Source organism: Gekko japonicus, unplaced genomic scaffold (genome assembly GCF_001447785.1).
Source record: "Gekko japonicus isolate JY-2015 unplaced genomic scaffold, Gekko_japonicus_V1.1 scaffold955, whole genome shotgun sequence".
Classification (NCBI taxonomy): Eukaryota; Metazoa; Chordata; class Lepidosauria; order Squamata; family Gekkonidae; genus Gekko; species Gekko japonicus.
In genome coordinates, this window is record NW_015163631.1 from 559,856 (window position 1) to 578,705 (window position 18,850).

Consider the following 18,850-nt stretch of genomic DNA (forward strand, 5'->3'; position numbering starts at 1 on the left):
AGTGGAGCTGCAAGGCCGGCGGTGGCGGCCGGGACCGTTGGGGGTGGGGTGTGTGGCCTTATGACACACTTCCGGTGATGTCAGGGGGTGTGGCCGTATGACACACTTCCGGTGAGGTCAGGGTGTGTGGCATATGCTAATGAGTTATGCTAATGAGTTCCCCTAGCTCTTTTTCTACTAAACGACCCCTGAACGACACAGAGTCCACCTTCCCAAGCAGACGTTTCCTCCAGGGGAACTGATCTCTGTCATTGGGAGATCAATCATAACAGCAGGGGATCTCCAGCTGCTACCTGGAGGTTGGCAACCCTATTCTGGAAAAGGTTCTAGGTACACATTCAGACGGAGGCTGGTGAGAGAAACTCCAGCTGCGAACCAAGAGGGTCAAGCTAACACTATATAATACAAGAAGGGGGACCCGCGATACTCGTGGGGGGGGGGGGAACCGAACTTTCTCCCTCCTTCCCCCTCCCTGACAGCAGTGGTGGTGGTGAGGTCTGGCCGGCCCACCAAGCTTACTCCCTCCCCCTCCCCCCCAGCAGTGGCGGTGGTCAGGTCTGAGCTCGGCCCACCAAACTTTCTCCCTCCCCCCTGGGCAGCAGCGAGGGCTGAGCGGCATACAGCCGCCGGCCGACCAAGCCTTCTCCCGCCCCCTCTCCCTCCCTGGCGGCAGCAGCGAAGCCATTCTCTTTTACTTTTGGGGGGATTTAAATATCCCTCACACATTTTTTCCAAGTTTTCAGATTTTTGTGCTCATATGGAAATTGCCCCAAATGTGCAGGAAAACCTCCCTGCCCCCCCAAGTGCCCCCAATGCGCTGATTTAGATATCCGCACGGAGGGGGCCTTTTGGGAATTAGATATATAGATAAAAATGCAAATGTTTATTAAGGCGTACACATGTTAAAACATACTGTGATTAAAAGAAAAGAGTCTAAATTTCAGACTTTTAAAAGCTTTTCTAATACAAATACACTTGACGGGTAAACACTTTTTAACTTAGGACCAAACGCATTTCGGCCCCTTCGGGCCTTCCTCAGTGGTCACTATTCTCTATATTGCACTGACACACATCCAAAATACACGTATAAAAAGTTTATATTTATATATATATATAACCAGTTGTTGTTTCCTTATATGTTTTTAGTTATTCTAGTACCTTTGATGGAGGTGACACACATCCAGACCAATGAAATCTCTGATACCAGAATAATTTGAAGAATTGGCATGGCTATATTGATGGCCCAACATATAAGCTAATAGAATAAAAGGCAGTAGGCTGGGACAGCCTTCTTCACACAAGGCAAATTGTATGGAACTCACTGCCACAAAATCTATGACCGCCAGCTGAGATGGCGTCAAAAGGCAATTAGATAAATCTATACAGGAGAGACATATTGGCCATGACTGCTAGCAGAACCTCCATGCTCAGAGGCACTTAACTAAACAACATTTGTCTGGGTGAACGCCTCTTGCTTCCACATCCTGGCTTGTGAACTTCCTGGAAGCAACTGATTGGGTCTTGTGGGGAAACAGAACTGGTTCTTTGCTGGCTTTTTGCCTCAACTTGATTATTGCAGTAGCCGCCATACCTACCGGGCAAGTAAGTACTGGCAAACCTCGAACATTGCGCCAGTCAGAGGTCATTTCGGGGGGGATTGCGGGGGAACGCAGTTCCCCCGGGTGAGGTATGGGGGGCGGGGCACATGACGAAGCCCCGCCCCCTGCTTCCGGCCGCCCTGCTTCCGGCCCTCATTCAGCCAGGAGGAGGCAGGAGAAGAGGGAGGGTAAGTTGCTTCCTCCCTGCCTCTCCCCACCCCTGCCTGCCTGGGGCCAGGGAGGGCCTTTGCGGGGCTTCCTTGCACTCCCACCGGCCTTGCAGGTCCACCACTGGGCCCCTCATGGGGCTCGGCAGTGGAGCTGCAAGGCCGGCGGTGGCGGCCGGGACCGTTGGGGGCGGGGTGTGTGGCCTTATGACACATTTCCGGCAATGTCAGGGGGTGTGGCCTTATGACACACTTCTGGTGATGTCAGGGGGTGTGGCATATGCTAATGAGTTCCCCTAGCTCTTTTTCTACGAAATGACCCCTGGCGCCAGTACTCAGTTGATTCAAGTTCTGGTCGTGGGAGGGGGAGTGGATGAAACATTTTAATCTTGTCCCTTTTCAAAAGGCATAACACAAACTGGTTTGCCCTTGAGTTGAAACTCCCACACTTTGAAAAACTGTGCCTTGCACACGAAAGCTCATACCTTGAATAAACCTTGGTTGGTCTTAAAGGTGTCACTGGACTCTAAATGTGTTCTGGTCAATTTTGGTTTCACTCAGACTTCACTGGTCAACCTTACCAGTCAGTCAAATCTTCCCAATACGGTTATGTGAGCGCTACTCACCTTTCCCCAGTAACCGGGTCAACCGCACGGTAAGTCAGACGCTCCAAAATCGACTCCATCGTGAGATTCAGGACAAACACCCTGTTCAGAAGAAAGAGAAGCATTGAGACCACACTTCATCAGAGCCCAGAGTTTGGTTTTGAGAGCTAGTTTCTGTCTAAAAAATAAAACAAATTTTGGGCAAACAGCCAGAGGCCTCAAAGGAAAACAGCTCTATGAAGATTCAGTGTGGTGTGGTGGTTAGAGTGTCGCACAGGTTCGAATCCTCACTCATGCCATGGAAGCTGGCTGGGTGACCTTTGTTCCCTCTAAGCTGAGTTAGTGTGAGTTGGCTCACAGTTTTTTAGCCTCCGGCTCACACATTTTTGTTTTAGGTCTGGGAGGATGGCTCCAGGGCAAACTAATTTATGCAGCAGTCAAATCACTCGCTCACAACTTTAACGCCAGTAGCTCACCAAGTAGGATTTTTGCTCACAAGGCTCCGCAGCTTAGAGGGAGCATTGCATCCGTGGGCCAGTCACACTCTCAGCCTAACCTACCTGACAAGGTTGTTGTGAGGATTAAATGAAGGAGAGGAGAACAATGTAAACCGCTCTGGCTCCCCACTGGGGAGAACTGCGGGGTATAAAGTAAGTAAGTAAGTAAGTGTCAGAACCCACAGCCAACAACGCAGTACACGCATTCAGGAATGGTTATACTTTTATTGCAGAGCTATAGATGCAGTAACATAGGCACTGTTAAGAATGGCGGCAGCCCCATGGGCATAATAGGATATAGGGTATTCGTATGCACACACACCCCAGTACTGGCCAATTAGGCGGCCTCCCGCGTGCAGGCTAAGGCTTAGAGACTGTTAGGTAGCTGAAGCTGAGAACTAACACTCTCCCACGGCACCTAATGAAATCCCAGACACTACAACACCCTCCTGCACATCAGTATAGATAAGCGTTTCGGCGCACAGCAGAAAAAGTACAGAAAGGAATGCAATAGCAATTACCCAGACACAAACCAACCTCCCCAACTTTCATGGCAGCATAGGTAAAGGTAAAGGTTCCCTTGCCTGAAAGCCAGTCGAGTCCGACTCTAGGGTTGCGGTGCTCATCTCCGTTTCAAAGCCGAAGAGCCAGCGCTGTCCGAAGACGTTTCCGTGGTCATGTGGCCGGCATGACTAAACACCAAGGCACACGGAACGCTGATACCTTCCCACCAAAGTGGTACCTATTTATCTACTTGCAATTTCTTGCTTTCGAACTGCTAGGTTGGCAGCATAGCTGACAGGAAGTTAAGATGGAGGTTTGAGCAGAGGCTAGAGGAGGTTGTGCAGCTGCTTGTGTTGCTGGCGGCAGCCCTCACCTTTCTGCTGCATGGAGGCCTCCTGTGGCTGGGGAGCAGAGTCCCGAGTCGTGGGGGGCAGAGGTGCCAGGCTTCTGGAGTGGGAGACACCCCCCCTGGACTGGGGGATACCTTTCAAGGACTTCCACACAGTGTAAACATATCAAGGAGGGGTGATGCTAAGCCACTCTTCGGATGTGGTGTTCACAACGACAGCAATTTTTTAGGTGGGGGACCATTGAAAAATATAACCTGCAGCTTCAGTCACATCATCTCCAGTGAAAGGCTGAGAAAAGACCATCTCAAGGCATTTCAGACATCACTAGGAGAAGGGAATCACCACTGTATTTCTGCTTCCTGCCTTTTTTTCTGGGCCAACATGGTGTAAAATAAATTTACTTATTTAAGAGTGGCAGACTCTAATCTGGAGAACCGGGTTTGATTCCCCACTCCTCCACGTGAAGCCTGCTGGGTGACCTTGGGGGAGGAGGAGGAGGAAGAATAATAATGAGTATTATTTATACCCCGCCATTGTATAGAAATATTGATTTCTATAGGCTTCATGTCTCCCTGGAATGTGTCCCTGCTGTGTTGATTTCCTATTGAAACCAGATGGCTGACCATTTGGTCAGGGAAGCTCTATTGCCATGCCATAAACCACATACCTTCACACCTCATGCTGGAAGATGGCCTAGCAAACAAGCAAATACACACGTAGGCCATGGTGGGTTAGAGAGTGGGAGGGCACATGACCCGGGTGTGTCCTTCAGAGGCTCTGACCAGTCAGATGTTGCTCCCATGACAACCCCAAAAGTGGGAAACACCCTTTCTACTTGTGATTGGCTGAATGGCCACAGCTGATTATGATTAGATTGGGGTTTTTAATTGTCTGACCCTTGGAGGATTTTCAGATTTTCTTTTGCTCTCTCCCTACTGTTGAATTGCACCTGGGAAATGCTGTCCCAGGCAGAACAAAGGACTCCTTTGTGAGCTGACCATGTGCTTGCAAGGATGGAACTCTTGTTTCCCAAGATACCTGGACTCTTACTATGGACTATTCTGGAATGATAACTGTTCCTGACTTGGTAAATATGTTTCTTATTGTGTAGTTAAGGGAAAACTTGCCTAGGCTGTTCTTTTGAATTCTTCTAGTCTGATTGCAAATTCTATACTGAATAAACCTTATTCTTGTGTATAAAAAGTGTCTGTTTTGATGGGTAACTGTACTCCAAACTAAATCCTGTAGCCTGAACCTCTACATTTGACAGGCAAAAGACTAGCCATTTGGTCAGTAGAAGATGCCCAAGGTAGGGGCAGAGACTTGCCCATTCTAGTCCTTTTTGGACTCAGCTGACAGGATAGAGGTGTGGGGGGGAATAGCTTGCATGGAGGATGCTTGGCAGTGCAGTCAGCCTGGAGAGTCTTCACTTGGCCTGAGTTTTCCCAGCCAAGATGCGGTTCTCTTAGCCTCCCAGCAAAAGTCTAATCTGGAGAACCGGGTTTGATTCCCCACTCCTCCATGTGAAGCCTGCTGAGTGATCTTGGGGGAGGGGGAGGACGAGGAGGAAGAATAATAATAAGTATTATTTATACCCCGCCCTTCACTTGGAATCTCAGAGAGGCTTACAATCTCCTTCCCTTCCTCTCCCACAACAGACACCCTGTGAGGTAGGTGGGGTTGAGAGAGATCTGAGAGAACTGTGACTAACCCAAGGTCACCCAGCTGGCTGCATGTGAAGGAGCGGGAAATCAAACCCGGTTCTCCAGATTAGAGTGCACCGCTCTTAACCACTACACCAAAATCTCTCAGCCCCACCTGCCTCACCAGGCCCGTAGCTACCGCGGGGCCCGGCCCCCTAGTGGTTTTTACGGGCCACCCTCCCTGAGCCTTGGCTCCCCCTCCCCCCTGATTGCCTGTCGGCGGGGAGGACCAGGGCGGCACAAGCAGCAGAGGCGGCGAGGCTGGGCTGAGAGATGCTTGCTGCCCGGCCCACCAGTAGCAGGTAAGCCCAGCCAAGCAAGGCAAAGAGGCAAGCGGGCACCCCAACGTGGCTACATGCCGCAGCTTCGTAGCCAGCCCAGCCACTGCACGCCCCCCCTCCTGCCCCTGGGGGGAAGCTGAGGGTAGAGGTCAGGCTGCTCCTGGTGCAGTGACGCAGGAAGGGGCGCTGGGGCTCCTTGGGGCAGGAGGGAGTGAGCCAGACACTCTACAGGGAAGGGCTGCCCTTGCTGGGGGGGAAGGAAGCTCCCCCCTGATTTAATTAGCGAGCGGACCCCCCCCCAGGCCCCCTCACAAAACAATCCCCAGCTACGGGGCTGTGCCTCACAAGGTGCCCGTTGTGGAAACAGGAAGGGAAGGCGATTGTAAGCCACTTTGAGACTCCTTTGGGTAGAGAAAAGCAGGGTATAAAATCTTTCTCTTCTCGTTTTATTGAATACATTCCAAATTAATGTAAATAAATTTGCTGAAGTGGGAAAATGGATTCTAAAACAAAAGCTATATGTATATATAACTTTTGTTTTAGAATCCATTTTCCAGCTTAAGCAAATATAAGTATATATGAATGAATAAATCTTTTAAAAAAATAATATTTGGCTTGTGTGCCTCTCAGAACCGGTTAGTGTTCACTTTAGACATTCACCAAAGGGAACATTTTACACTTCCTGAAGGGGATCAGATCAGATAAAAGCCAGAGGTTTTGCCGCGGAGCTCGCATGTATAACAGATTAAGGGGTTCCTTTGTAGAACTTAAAGTTATGAAAATGATCTCACTCGTTTCTCAAATGTTTACAGATAATGACTTCCATTCGCATTGCGGTTAAGAGACAAAAAAAAAAATATGGAAGGGAAACAGCCCGGCATAAAAACAGTGAAGATCTCAATGATTCCAAAGACAGGAGGGGAATAGAACGGTTTTCAGCAGTCTTTCATCCCTTACGCTCCAAACATTTTGTTTCTGCTTTGTTTCTGTTGCCCAACAACCGCAGAGAAACGTGATTGTCAGAACGGGTAACTTGTGATGAAATGTCTCGAGATGAATATTCTAGCAGAGGAAGAGAGGGGAAAAGAAACCGACACTCGCTTCTGCAGCCCTGATAATTGATACGGCTCTCCCCATTATATTCCAAAATAAACAAAAAAAAAAGTGAAAGGATTATAACCCGGCATATCAAGAAGCCTTGTCGTAGCTCACAGTTGCTAACTCAAGGGAAGGGGGGGGGGAAACCCACAAATGCACAAAGCTGGGATGGAAGAGCTGAAAAAAACCCTCTACGCTTAAAAAGCTGCCAGCGAGATGAACCTTGGAAGAGCCTTGTCGAAAATGCTCTCCCTTTCCGTAGGAGCTGCGCCTGATTATGCAGGCTGGTGTCAGCAGTGAAGGCAAACTGAGGGAGAAGGGACTGTTTGTGTCTGGCGGGGGTGCTGCGGGAAGGAAGGAGGGCATTCCGCACCACGGGGCATTCCACTCCCGAGAGTACACAGGCACAAAGGGAACGGCTTCAACCCGCTGCAACTTGCATCCCCCAGAAGTGGAAGGGCCGTGGACACTGGCCTCTAGGGCTGATCACTTCAGTCTTCTGAGGGCTTTTCCACACGAGTGGGTCAGTTCTGGTCCCCTACTGATTTCTGCTTGCAGTTTTGTGCCTTCAGTTTTTGCTTTGTTCCTGTTTGCCCAGTCCCCCACCCCCCGTTCTTTTTGAGACCGCTTTTACCCCGATCTTTTTCTGGAAGCTGATTTCAAGCCGCCCTTTTCCTCATGCATAATGTTTCTGTTGATTTTCACTGTCGCACCCACTACCACCCACTTCCAGCCTACTTTTCGATGACTGAACTATGTCTTCCTCAAACCATGCCATCTCCCCCCACCTGAGGATTCATTTCAGGGTGTGTGTGTGTTTTTAATGGCACTAAAATATCGATATATCGCTATATCATTGCAATGATAGGTCAAACAGGTTCTCTGAAATCCAAACTTTCATTAATAAAAAAAGTAAGTCTCCAGTCTCTTCCCTCACAGAGATATGCCAAGAAAATCAGGAGCTTTTCCACACGGGTGGGTCAGTTCTGGTCCCCTACTGATTTCTGCCTGCATTTTTGTGCCTTTAGTTTTTGCTTTGTTTCTGTTTCCCCCCCTTGCACTCATATCACACGCTAGCAAGGTCATGCTCAAGATCCTACAAGCTAGGCTTCAACAGTACGTGGATAGAGAACTACCAGAAGTACAAGCTGGGTTTCGAAGAGGTAGAGGAACTAGAGATCAAATTGCCAACATTCGCTGGATTATGGAGAAAGCAAGAGAGTACCAGAAAAATATCTACTTCTGCTTCATTGACTATGCTAAAGCTTTTGACTGTGTGGATCACAACAAACTATGGCAGGTCCTTAAAGAGATGGGAGTACCAGACCACCTCACATGTCTCTTGAGAAACCTGTATAAGGGCCAAGAAGCGACAGTTAGAACCGGATATGGAACAACTGATTGGTTTAGCATAGGAAAAGGAGTACGACAAGGATGTATATTGTCGCCTTGCTTATTTAATATATATGCAGAGTACATCATGCGAAATGCTGGCCTGGATGAATCACAAGCGGGAATTAAGATTGCTGGGGAAAAGATCAACAACCTCAGATATGCAGACGATACCACTCTAATGGCAGAAAGTGAAGAGGACCTAAAGAGCCTCTTGCTCAGGGTAAAAGAGGAGAGCGCAAAAGTGGGCTTGAAGCTCAACATCAAAAAAACTAAGATCATGGCATCCGGCCCCATCACTCCTTGGCAAATAGAAGGGGAAGTCGTGGAAGTAGTGACAGACTTCACGTTCCTGGGATCCCAGATCACCGCAGACTGTGACAGCAGCCATGAAATTAAAAGATTTCCTTGGGAGGAAAGTGATGGCGAACCTAAACAGCATGATAAAAAGTAGAGACATCACCCTGCCAACAAAAGTCCGCATGGTCAAAGCAATGGTATTCCCAGTAGTCATGTATGGCTGTGAGAGTTGGACTATAAGGAAGGCCGAGCGCCGAAGAATAGATTCTTTTGAACTATGGTGCTGGAGGAGACTCTTGAGAGTCCCTTGGACTGCAAGAAGAACAAATCAGTCAATCCTCAAAGAAATCAACCCTGACTGTTCCCTGGAAGGCCAGATAATGAAACTGAAGCTCAAATACTTTGGCCACCAAATGAGAAGGGAGCACTCACTGGAGAAGACCCTGATGCTGGGAAAGATTGAAGGTCAAAGAAGACGGGGACGGCAAAGGATGAGATGGTTAGACAGTGTCATAGATGCAACGAACATGAAACTGAGCAAACTTCAGAGGACGGCGAAGACAGGAAGGCCTGGCGTGATCTGGTCCATGGGGTCGCAAAGAGTCGAACTCGACTGTGCGACTGAACAACAACAAAAATATTGATATATCGCTATACCATTGCAATGATAGGTCAAACAGGTTCTCTGAATTCCCAGCTTTCATTTTTTTTTAAAAAAAAGTAAGTATCCAGCAATGCGCCCTCTAAGCTGCGGAGTCTTGTGAGCAAACATTCAGCTGTGTGAGCTACTGGCATTAAAGTTGTGAGCGAGCAATTTGGCTACTGCATGAATCAGTTTGCTCTGGAGCCATCCTCCCTGAGCTAAGGCAAAAATGTGTGAGTCGGAAGCTAAAAAACTGTGAGCTGGCTCACACTAACTCAGCTTAGAGGGAACACTGGTCTCTTTCCTCACAGAGATGTGCCAAAACAATCAGGAGTAAGTCCAGCATGTGGAAAAGCCCTGAGCTGGGAAACAAGAAAGGGAAAAACTGTCTACTATTGCTCCCCTGTTTAATATTCAACAAGCTCAAGGCATGTGGAGCTGTAGAGATCCCAGGACTCCGCCAGAAACCTTTGGCTCCTTTCTCCCTGGCCCACCACAGCAGGAGGCCAGAGACGGGAATAGCTTGCCTGCTCTCTGCTGCGCTTCTGACAAAACAATGATCAAGGAGTAGGGCTGCAGCCATTGGCTCATCCGGGGTCCAATGACACTCGTGGCCAGCAGGGCTTCACCTGCCCCTACTAAACTGCTGACTCTGAAATGATGCCTCAGCCTGGGCAGTTGGTCACACATGCAGCACTCGAGCGTGTGCGATGGACCCCTTGCTGGAAAGACCAACTACGTGGGCAGGCTGTGGCTCAGTGGTGGTGCATCTGCTTGGCACGCAGAAGGTCCCAGATTCCATCCCTGGCATCTCCAGGGAAAGAGTTCTCCCCTGACACCCACTGCTGGACACAGGAGACGATACTGACCTGGATTGACCAGGGGTCTGACTCAGTTTTATGTGTGTTCTCAAGAGGAGTGGAAAGGGATGGTGAGAAATTCCAGCAGAGGTGCTGGACTGAAGCAAGAGTGGGGTGATCGGGGGGGGGGCTCATCCCCCAGGGGCCTTGATCCTTTGTGTGGTTCTGCTCAAAGGAGCTCTGCCAAGGGGTGAAACCTTGAAGGAACAAGGAGGGCGTTCCAGCCAGAAGGGGCAACGGGCGGAGGCTGGGTGGATTCATGATGAAAGGGGTTTTTGGTGCCCTAGGTGAACTGTGACTTTGCCCCCTCCATCTGATAGAAAAGTGAGAAGTTATCCCATGGAGCCTCTGTTAATGGGCGTTTCTCTCTCTCCAGGCTGTTGGCAACCTCATGCTAGCACCAGGAGGCACAGCAGAAATGGGGGCAGGGCGACCCGCCCCCGAAGACTCCCCGCTGCCAGGCTGCAGGGCTCTGGAGATGCCTGCTGGACTGGAGCGAGGGAGTCGGGGCCATTCCGAGGGCAACTGGGACTCGGCCACCCTTCGGCCCGGCCTCCCGGATTCTTCAAAGAGACTTTTAACACCAACTTTTGCGGTGAGACTGCAGTTTTAAAAATAGAAGGCCATTCGTCTTGGTCGACTCTGCTAAAAGAGCTGATACGTCTTCCCCCCTCCGATGCAGGGACCAGATGCCCCACGCCCATTCTGCCTGCTCGGCACTCCTCCTCCTCTTCTCAACTTTGCTTTCCTTGCTTTAAAGAGAGAGGACCCTGATGACTATTCTCGGTTTAAAAAGGTGCGTAATTGATAGTGCCAAATCTAGCCCAGCTGTGTCTAAACTTTCTCCGTGGGAGGGGGGGGAAGGCATCCTCCCGTTATTCCCGGTCACTGCTAAATGGCCAAATCCCTTGGCCTTTTCGCCACAGCCCAGTGAACATGCACGCCAGAGAGGACCAGCCATGACCAGTTACCCACAACCAGCTGCTGCCCTTTGGGCGGGCGGCACTTGTAGTGCAGCGGGAGAGAGGCAGGTCTTCCTCCTTCCCAGCTAGAACTTGCTTCCTGCGCTAAGTTCTCCGAGGATCCCACCAGCCACAAGGCCTCACCCAGGGCCCGTAGCTAACATGGGGCCCACGGGGCCCGGCCCCCTAGTGTTTCTTCTAGTCCCCCTCCCTCCTGGGCTGCCCCCAAAGTGCTCTAACTTACCACCTGCACTGTACTTCCATTTAATTAGCTGGCGGGCCCCCCGAGGCCCCATCCCAAAGAATTCCCTAGCTACGGGGCTTGCAGCGGAAAGGAAGCCCGAAGTCACACAGCACCATGCACTCCACCCCCCCCACCTCTCCCTTCTTCCCTCTCGCTCTCTCATCTCTCCTTCCCTACAAAACTTCCACTGTAAAATGCCCAAGGTAGGAACCCCTCTCTTCTGTCGATGGTATTTTTGTGACGGTGCTTCCACGTGCGCACGGAGGAGAGTGAGCGCAGGCATGCAGACCCCCGGGACGGCACTGGTGGTGGCCGAAAGTGCCGTTGAGTCATAGCCAACGTGGTGACCCTGTGGGGTTCTCAAGGTAAGAGACGTTCAGAGGTGGTTTGCCATTGCCTGCCTCCGGGGGGAGACCCTGGACTTCCTTGGTGGTCTCCCATCCAAGGACTAACCACGTCCGATCCTGCTTAGCTTCCGAGATCTGCTGAGATGGGCTTGCCTGAGTCATCAGAATGACACTGCTAACCGGGCTCGCAGCTACAGTGGAACATCTGGGGGCCCGCCCCCCGATTTACTACCAAGCCCCCCCCCCCGACTTCCAATTTTTTATTTTCCCTTGGGGGGGGGGGTGTAAGGGTGTGTATAAGGGGTGCCCCCGACTTATTTAAAGGCCCCCTGAATTTAAAAATCCTGGCTACGGGCCTGCTGCTAACCACTAAGGCGGCATGATGGTTGACCCTTTCCCTCCCTTTTCCCTCTTACCAGCCAGTGAGAAAAACTCAGACTTCAGAGGATTAGTGCCTCTGAAAGTGGAGGTTCCCTTCAGTCACCATGGCTAGCAGCCATGATAGACCTATCCATGAACTTGTCTAAATCCAGCCTTTCTATCCAAACACACTTATTTGAGTGTCTTAGGGGCAAAGACATGAACAGGTCTGCCATGGATATCGGACACTGTGGGGTTTTATCAGGAACTCGGTCTGAGCAGGGAGGAAAGCAAGCTGGTGCAGTAGATTACCAATAGGCCTGGAGAAAACTGTCCCTTGAATAGAGGCTTAACAGGCAGAAATGGGCAGTTAAAGACTTTTCAGGTCATGGTGGAGGTAAATAACATCCTATTAGGCCCTGTTCAAGGGAACAGTCTTTTTTTCTCCTGGCTTACTGACAACCCTACCAGGCAAAGGAAAGCAATGCAAAGGTGCTGCTGTGTAGCACAAAAACGCTTTGAATGCTTTCTTAAAACTGTTCAAACTGCTTTCTTCGAATGTGGTCATGGAAGGTCTGAGCTGCCGACAGAGCTGGAGGAAAATGTTCCGTCCCTTTAAAACAAAAGGTTTAATGTGTGCAAATGGACAGGCAAAGCTTTTCGTGACATGGAGGTAGATAATGCCACCCTGGTGGATAACATCCCATTAAAGCCTCCATGAAACGGACGGGACATTTTTCCTCCAAAAAGGCTGCAGTTCCTCCACTGAAATCCTTTTAATTATACAATATTATTGATTGATTCAGACATCTGTACCCCACTTTCCTCCACAATGAGGACTGATAGAAGAAGAAGGAAGAAGAAGAAGAGAAGGAGGAGGAGGAGATTGGATTTATATCCCGCCCCTTCACTACCCAAAGGAGTCTCAGAGCGGCTTACAAACTCCTTTCCCTTCCCCTCCCCACAACAGACACCCTGTGAGGTAGGTGGGGCTGAGAGAGCTCTGACAGAAACTGCTCTTTTTCAAGGACAGCTCTTGTCAGAACTACGGCTTGCCCAAGATCATGCCAGCAGCTTCATATGGAGGAGTGGGGAATCAAACCCAGTTCTCCCAGTTAGAGTCCGCACACTTAACCACTACACTTTGTTTCCCCCACTTCCATTTTATCCTCACAACCACCCTGCGAGGTAGGTAGGGGAGCCTACCCTGGCTTGTGGCAATGCCAACCAGGGTCGCCCAGCTCTTAGTCTGAAAGTACAAGTGGGGAATCTCCAAAGAATCAGGGGGGAAGGAAATCCCATTTCTGCCCCTTCCTGCCAACTCTGGCTCCCCCCGGAAGTCAAATTTCTTTTCAAACCTACAGGGTATCTCCAGTTCACAGAGACCTATCTGCTATTCATGACTGGCCCTACGGCATGTATTTGACTATCCATAAGCGCACCATCCCTTTGGTATGAGATATAGCAATTGCCTTGTACTTGTTTTATTTCGGAAAGGGGAAGGCCAAAGGGTAACGCTAAATGGTGGTGGAGGAAAGTGCCCTTGCGGCAACCCCATAGGGTTTTCAAGGAAAGAGACATTCAGAGGCGGTTTCCCCATTGCCTGCCTTTGGGTCACGACCCCATCCAAATATCAACCAGGGCCAACCCTGCTTAGCTTCCGAGATCTGCGAGGTTGGGGCTAGCCTGAATCCTAAATAGGTGTGGCAAGAGAGCTACAACTCCAAGAGAGATTCTGCACGACAGATTTCCCCCCTCCCCCCAATTCCTGTCACTATATCCGAGAATGGCTTGGCATCGGATGCACTGTGTGAATGTTACACAAAATCCTGGCAAACCTGCCTCCTCCTCCTCCTCCTCCTCCTCCTCCATATCCATGCAGTGCAAACGTTTTTAAGGGCCTTGAAAGGCCCGTGCAAAGCTCTTCCAGAGAAATCGTTTGTATACCTTTCCTTCAGCTCTGCAAGCGGAGAGCTGGCGGTCTCAGCATCTGCTTCCTGCAGTTGCTCTCTCTGTTTCCCTGCTTTCCTCATTTTTATTCTGCGCCTCCTCCTTACTCTCGTTTGTTATTCCATCATTGCTGGATTCCCCCCGGAGGTCGTTCTGATGGCGCTTCACGGATCAGGGAGAAAGAAAAATGGCAGCAGCGGGAGCACCGGCAGCGCGCCGCTGAACTGGGCCCGTCCCCCCTAATTGCGAGCTTAATTGCAGCACATCTCAGAGATGCGGAGGCCTCCGTGGTTCGCGAGGCCAGGAGCCGGAGCAGATGGAGCCTGGGTGCTCGCATGGGCCTGGCCTGAGGCAGTCTGCTGCCGGGAGCACGGAGACAGACCATGTGCGAGGGGCACGGCTTGGGCTCTCTCGCTCTGCTGCAGAGGACCGTGGGCAGCAGCGGCATGTGGTCAGGCTCCCTGGATCCACAGCATACTCCTCTGGGGCTGCACGCTGCCCCACGTGCCTGTCTGGCTTGCTTGCGCAGTCAGAGACTTCGCCTCAAACAGGGGAGAGAGTGTCCTAATTTTGGAAGAGAGAAGGCTGCCCGCAGTTAGTGCCACTCTGCAGGGACGGCGGTCTACACATGCTCAAAGGCACCCGGGGCCATTATCACTCTGCATGTTCTGGGACCAACCCCTGGTTTCAGGAAGATGCTGTACCCTAGCTTAGATTAACCCTTGGCAGGGCCCACTATGGCGGAGCATCTGTCTAGCATGCAGAAGGTCCCAGGTTCAAACCCCGGCTTCTCCAGTTGAAAGGATCACAGTTAAAAGGATCAAGTTGTAGATGATGCGAAGGATTCTGGAGAGCTGCTGCCGGTCTGAGTAGACAATGCTGATTTTGAGGGATCGAGGGTCCGATCCAGTACGAGGCAGCTTTATGTGTGTGTCCACTATCTGTCTAGTGAGGACCGTGTGCTCATTCAGAGACAGCCAGTCTGGATGATACTGAGACACCTTCCGAGCCTACAGCCCCCCTCCCCGGGGGAAGGGGTACTGCCAGGGTTATGTGTGTACTTTGCCCGTGACACTGTCGTGTGATGCTGTCACAGATGCTCGTAAACAAAAACCACATGGATTGCCACAGCTGATGACGTTCCACCGTCACTGAGGGTCAGTGAAGCCAAGCGCAGCGAGGGCAAAGAAGCAGCCCAACAGCATCCAGAAACAGTGAGAGCATCTTGGGGAATCAAAACAGGCACCAAAACAACATTGATGCTCTGTGTGGTTTTTCCAGGCATTTGTTTGGCTGTGCCACGTATGCTAACTTCAAGGTACTAACAAACCAAGGGCATTTGCTGCACTGCAGGTGTGTTGTGATTTGAGAATTTCTGACTTCTAATCTTGCCTCCACCGCAAATGTATTGGGTGGTCCACAGTTCCTTCAGCCCTTGCTCCCCGTCCCTGTCTGCAATATGGGGAGAGTAATTACCTGCTGTGAGGTTTATTGCAAGAGCGATCTCAGTGAAGTGCGTTGAATACTTGATCGTGCTCTATCAATGCCCGATATCAGTAATAAAGACGCAGCGCTTAACCCCGGCCACCACCACAAAATGACACATTAATCTGTTGCCCTGCCCTGCTCCCTTGTTTCAGTGGGAACTTTTGTAAGGGCCGGGCCCGTGTCCTTGAATAACATTAACGCGCACAAGAAGAGAGCCCCGCACACGCGAAGGCGGCAGAACGAAAAGCACCGATGATGTGTCATTTTACACGCGTGTCAAAAGTAACCAATTTCCTAAATGGGAATAAATTTCTCCTATTTAAATACTGTCAAACAGAACCTCTCCAGTCTAATAGGGTGCGCTTCTGGGGAAACGCAAAATAAATCTGATTAAATATTTATATTTCGCAGTATTAATTAAGGGGATGGAAGGGGGGGGGCGAGGCAGTCCATCAAGAGAACCCCAATATGCTTGGCGTGTCCCCAGGAAGCCGGGAAAAGAAATTTCACAATCAAGTGTGTAAGTGTTCCAAAAAAGGGTGCTGAATATTTTATGAATATTTGTCATAAAACAGAAATAATAACCATCGTGCCGAGCTATTAGAATTAATATTTATGCTGCCCGCCATGAAATATTCATGGGGACAGAGAAAGGGGAGCCCGTAAGACAAGAAATAATTTACATGGGGTTCGCTTTACCCGCCGACTTGATGTTTAAAGACGGGGTTGACAAGCCTCCATATGAATCCGTCAGTCACTTCCAGCCAGTGGGTGGGGTGGAGGAAGGGGAGGAAAAGGGAAAATTAAGGGGGTGGGGGGGGGGGAGAGAAAGGGTCCAGGCTGTTGACAGCTCACAGATTGAATTTCTGACAGCCCTTTAAAAAAAACCCCACCCTAAACGGCCCCCCACCATCCCCACCTTCTTCCATTGCCGGAGGCGGGTCTGTATTGCCGCTGTTCATCCGAGCTCCCCTTCCATCTGCTGAAATTAACGAATTAATGAGCGCGGTACATTTTACAGTGGGGCCCCAGGAATGTTTACTGGTGATTAAATTATAATGCGGCCGAGCTGTATAATTCATGAACCAATTAAAGGAAGTGTTAGTTGATTTGATGGGAAGCGCAAATACAAAAAGCATTTAACTAATAGGGAACCGTGGGCCGCCGGCCGCCTCGGCTTTCTCGGATTACGCGGCTAATTGCTCTGCTTTATAGGCCTGTCACAGATAGCCATGCATATTTCATTGTTCTCAAATACTTCAATTGTTTGCATCCGTGTCTCTGCTGTAATATGTAGAAGGCTGGCCAGACTTCAGTGTAGTTAAAGCACTTCCCTGCAAGGACCGGACTTGCTGGGGGGGTGGGGGTGGGCATGAGGTAGGGAGAGGAGGCTGCCCAGCGGCAGAGTAACTCAAAGCTGCTGAATTAAATGTCACTCAGCAATTACATGATTAAAAAGCATGGCACCCGGCCATCTTTCCTACTATCACTTTTTGGGCCGCTTGTTCGCTTGGCTGACTCCACGGTACAGCTCGAAAGGTTCACGGGCCACTAAATACTGCTCTTCTTTTGTTATTTTTTTTTTAACAAAATAGACTGAAAATCAAAAGCAGGGGAGAGCGCCGACTCCTGATACAGAAATGGTCACAAGCTGTCCCACTTTGAGACTGGAAATCCCACTTTGAGACTGGAAATCCATCCAAGGAGCAAACAGTCTGATTTCAGGGGCTGCCGACTTGCAGCGTTGACTTTCGTGGAGTGGGTGGGCAGGTGGGCTGCGAGGGATTTACCGTCTTGGCTGATGCACCGTGTGCGTCCCCCTCCCCTCTCTTCTTATTGGCAGGCCACTGTGCTGGCAAAGCTGTTCTGCCCGCTTGGCTAACGCCTCCCAGTCACCGCCAAGGAGGAACAAAGCAAACATCCAATTCCAAAACAAAATCTCCCGCTACGTTTCAGGACATAGCCCTTCCACCAGGGAGATAAGTAAAATGATGAAACCTTGGCGTCCTTCTGCTCATATCTTTGTTCTTTTTCATAAGCTGCCTTCCAGACTTTGTGAGTCTCTAGCAGAGCTGCATCCGGTATTTTCTCCAGTTTTGATTTTTGGATTGAAACAAGGAATGTGCTTTTCATTGGGCTGCCTTTGAAAACTGTTCAGAGATTTTACTTGGTTCAAAACGCAGCATCCAGGTTATGCAGGGATAGTACCCTCCCCCTGAAAGATCTGTACTGCTTGGGGAGGCATGGCAGGTGGCAACCTGAGACGGGGCTTTCTCAGCGGTGGCACCTCACCTTTAGGATGCCATCCCCTTGGGAGGGTCATCAGGCACACCTGCCTTTCATTTCTTTTGGAAGCTGGGTAGAACTTTCCTTTTTACCCAGACTTTATACTGATTTTTGAAAATCTTTTCCAGTTGTTTTGTGGCCAGCTACTGGCCTGAGGATTCTTTTATATATATTATTAAAGGGTGCTCAAGTGTGCATTTTATGCTGATGTTATATCCTGGCTTTTTTTAATGGCATCGGCCTGTTCTTTATTGATCGTGCTTCGATAGCATTGTCCTGTTTTTTAATGCTTGCGTTTTAATGGCTTTTTAAAATGCTTGTTTTTTAAAATGTTATTTTATTAGTTGTAAGCGGCATCAAGCAGGTCTTTGGAGAGGTGGCACATAAATTCTCTAAATAAATTAATATTTTCCCCATTGGCTAGAATTTTCTCCTGGAAACAGTCACCCTTTGTATGCTTCTGTTTGGCACCATCAATTCTACCCCACTGTTGCTTCTTTGGTGTCATTCCCACCCCCAGCAGCTTCTTCCTTTTCCTGAATTAGAAGAGAAGAAGAAGAGATTGGATTTATACCCCGCCCTTCACTCGGAGTCTCTGAGTGGCTTACTATCTCCTTCCCTTCCTCTCCCCACAACAGACACCCTGTGAGGTAGGTGGGGCTGAGAGAGCTCTGAAAGAATTGCTCTTGAGAGAACAGCTCTCAGAGAACTGTGAGTGACCCAAGGTCACCCAGCACTGCACGTGGAGGAGGAGTGGGGGGAATCAAACCTGGTTCTCCAGATCTGAGTCCGCCGCTCGTAAGCACTACACCAAACTGGCTCTAGACACAGGAGAGAACAGCCTCAAGCAGGTATCACAAAGTCAGCACAAGAGACCAGCCTCAGGCAGGGATCATGAACTCAACAGAATAACACCAGGTCCTTAACGTCAACCATGAAGATGCCACTGGACATCAGCACATGTAAAAACCCACACCCAAGTAGATTTGGCTGCATGAAAACATTATTGAGGGCAAATGAGGGCCACGGAGAGTGAAAGCGAGTGAGGGCAACTGAAAGCAAGGTTTGTATTTTTACATGGCGTGCTAAGAAAATCACTCTCTGTTACGTCCGCGGACCGCCATTGGGCGCCCGCGATACAGCGGAGCTTGAGTCCAAAGAACAATGAGGACTAGGCTCCTGCACCCTGCCTCTAGGGGAACCAATGGGACATTG

General features: G+C 49.9%; 1 protein-coding gene across 1 annotated transcript in view; it reads right to left on the reverse strand.

Annotated features, from left to right (window-relative positions):
* AK8 (adenylate kinase 8) overlaps positions 1–18,850 on the reverse strand; it is a 125,308-nt gene that overhangs the window by 16,224 nt on the left and 90,234 nt on the right. The window contains exon 8 of the mRNA XM_015407537.1: positions 2,392–2,472. Coding sequence (XP_015263023.1) covers positions 2,392–2,472 — 81 coding nt within the window. The remainder of the gene's footprint in view (positions 1–2,391; positions 2,473–18,850) is intronic.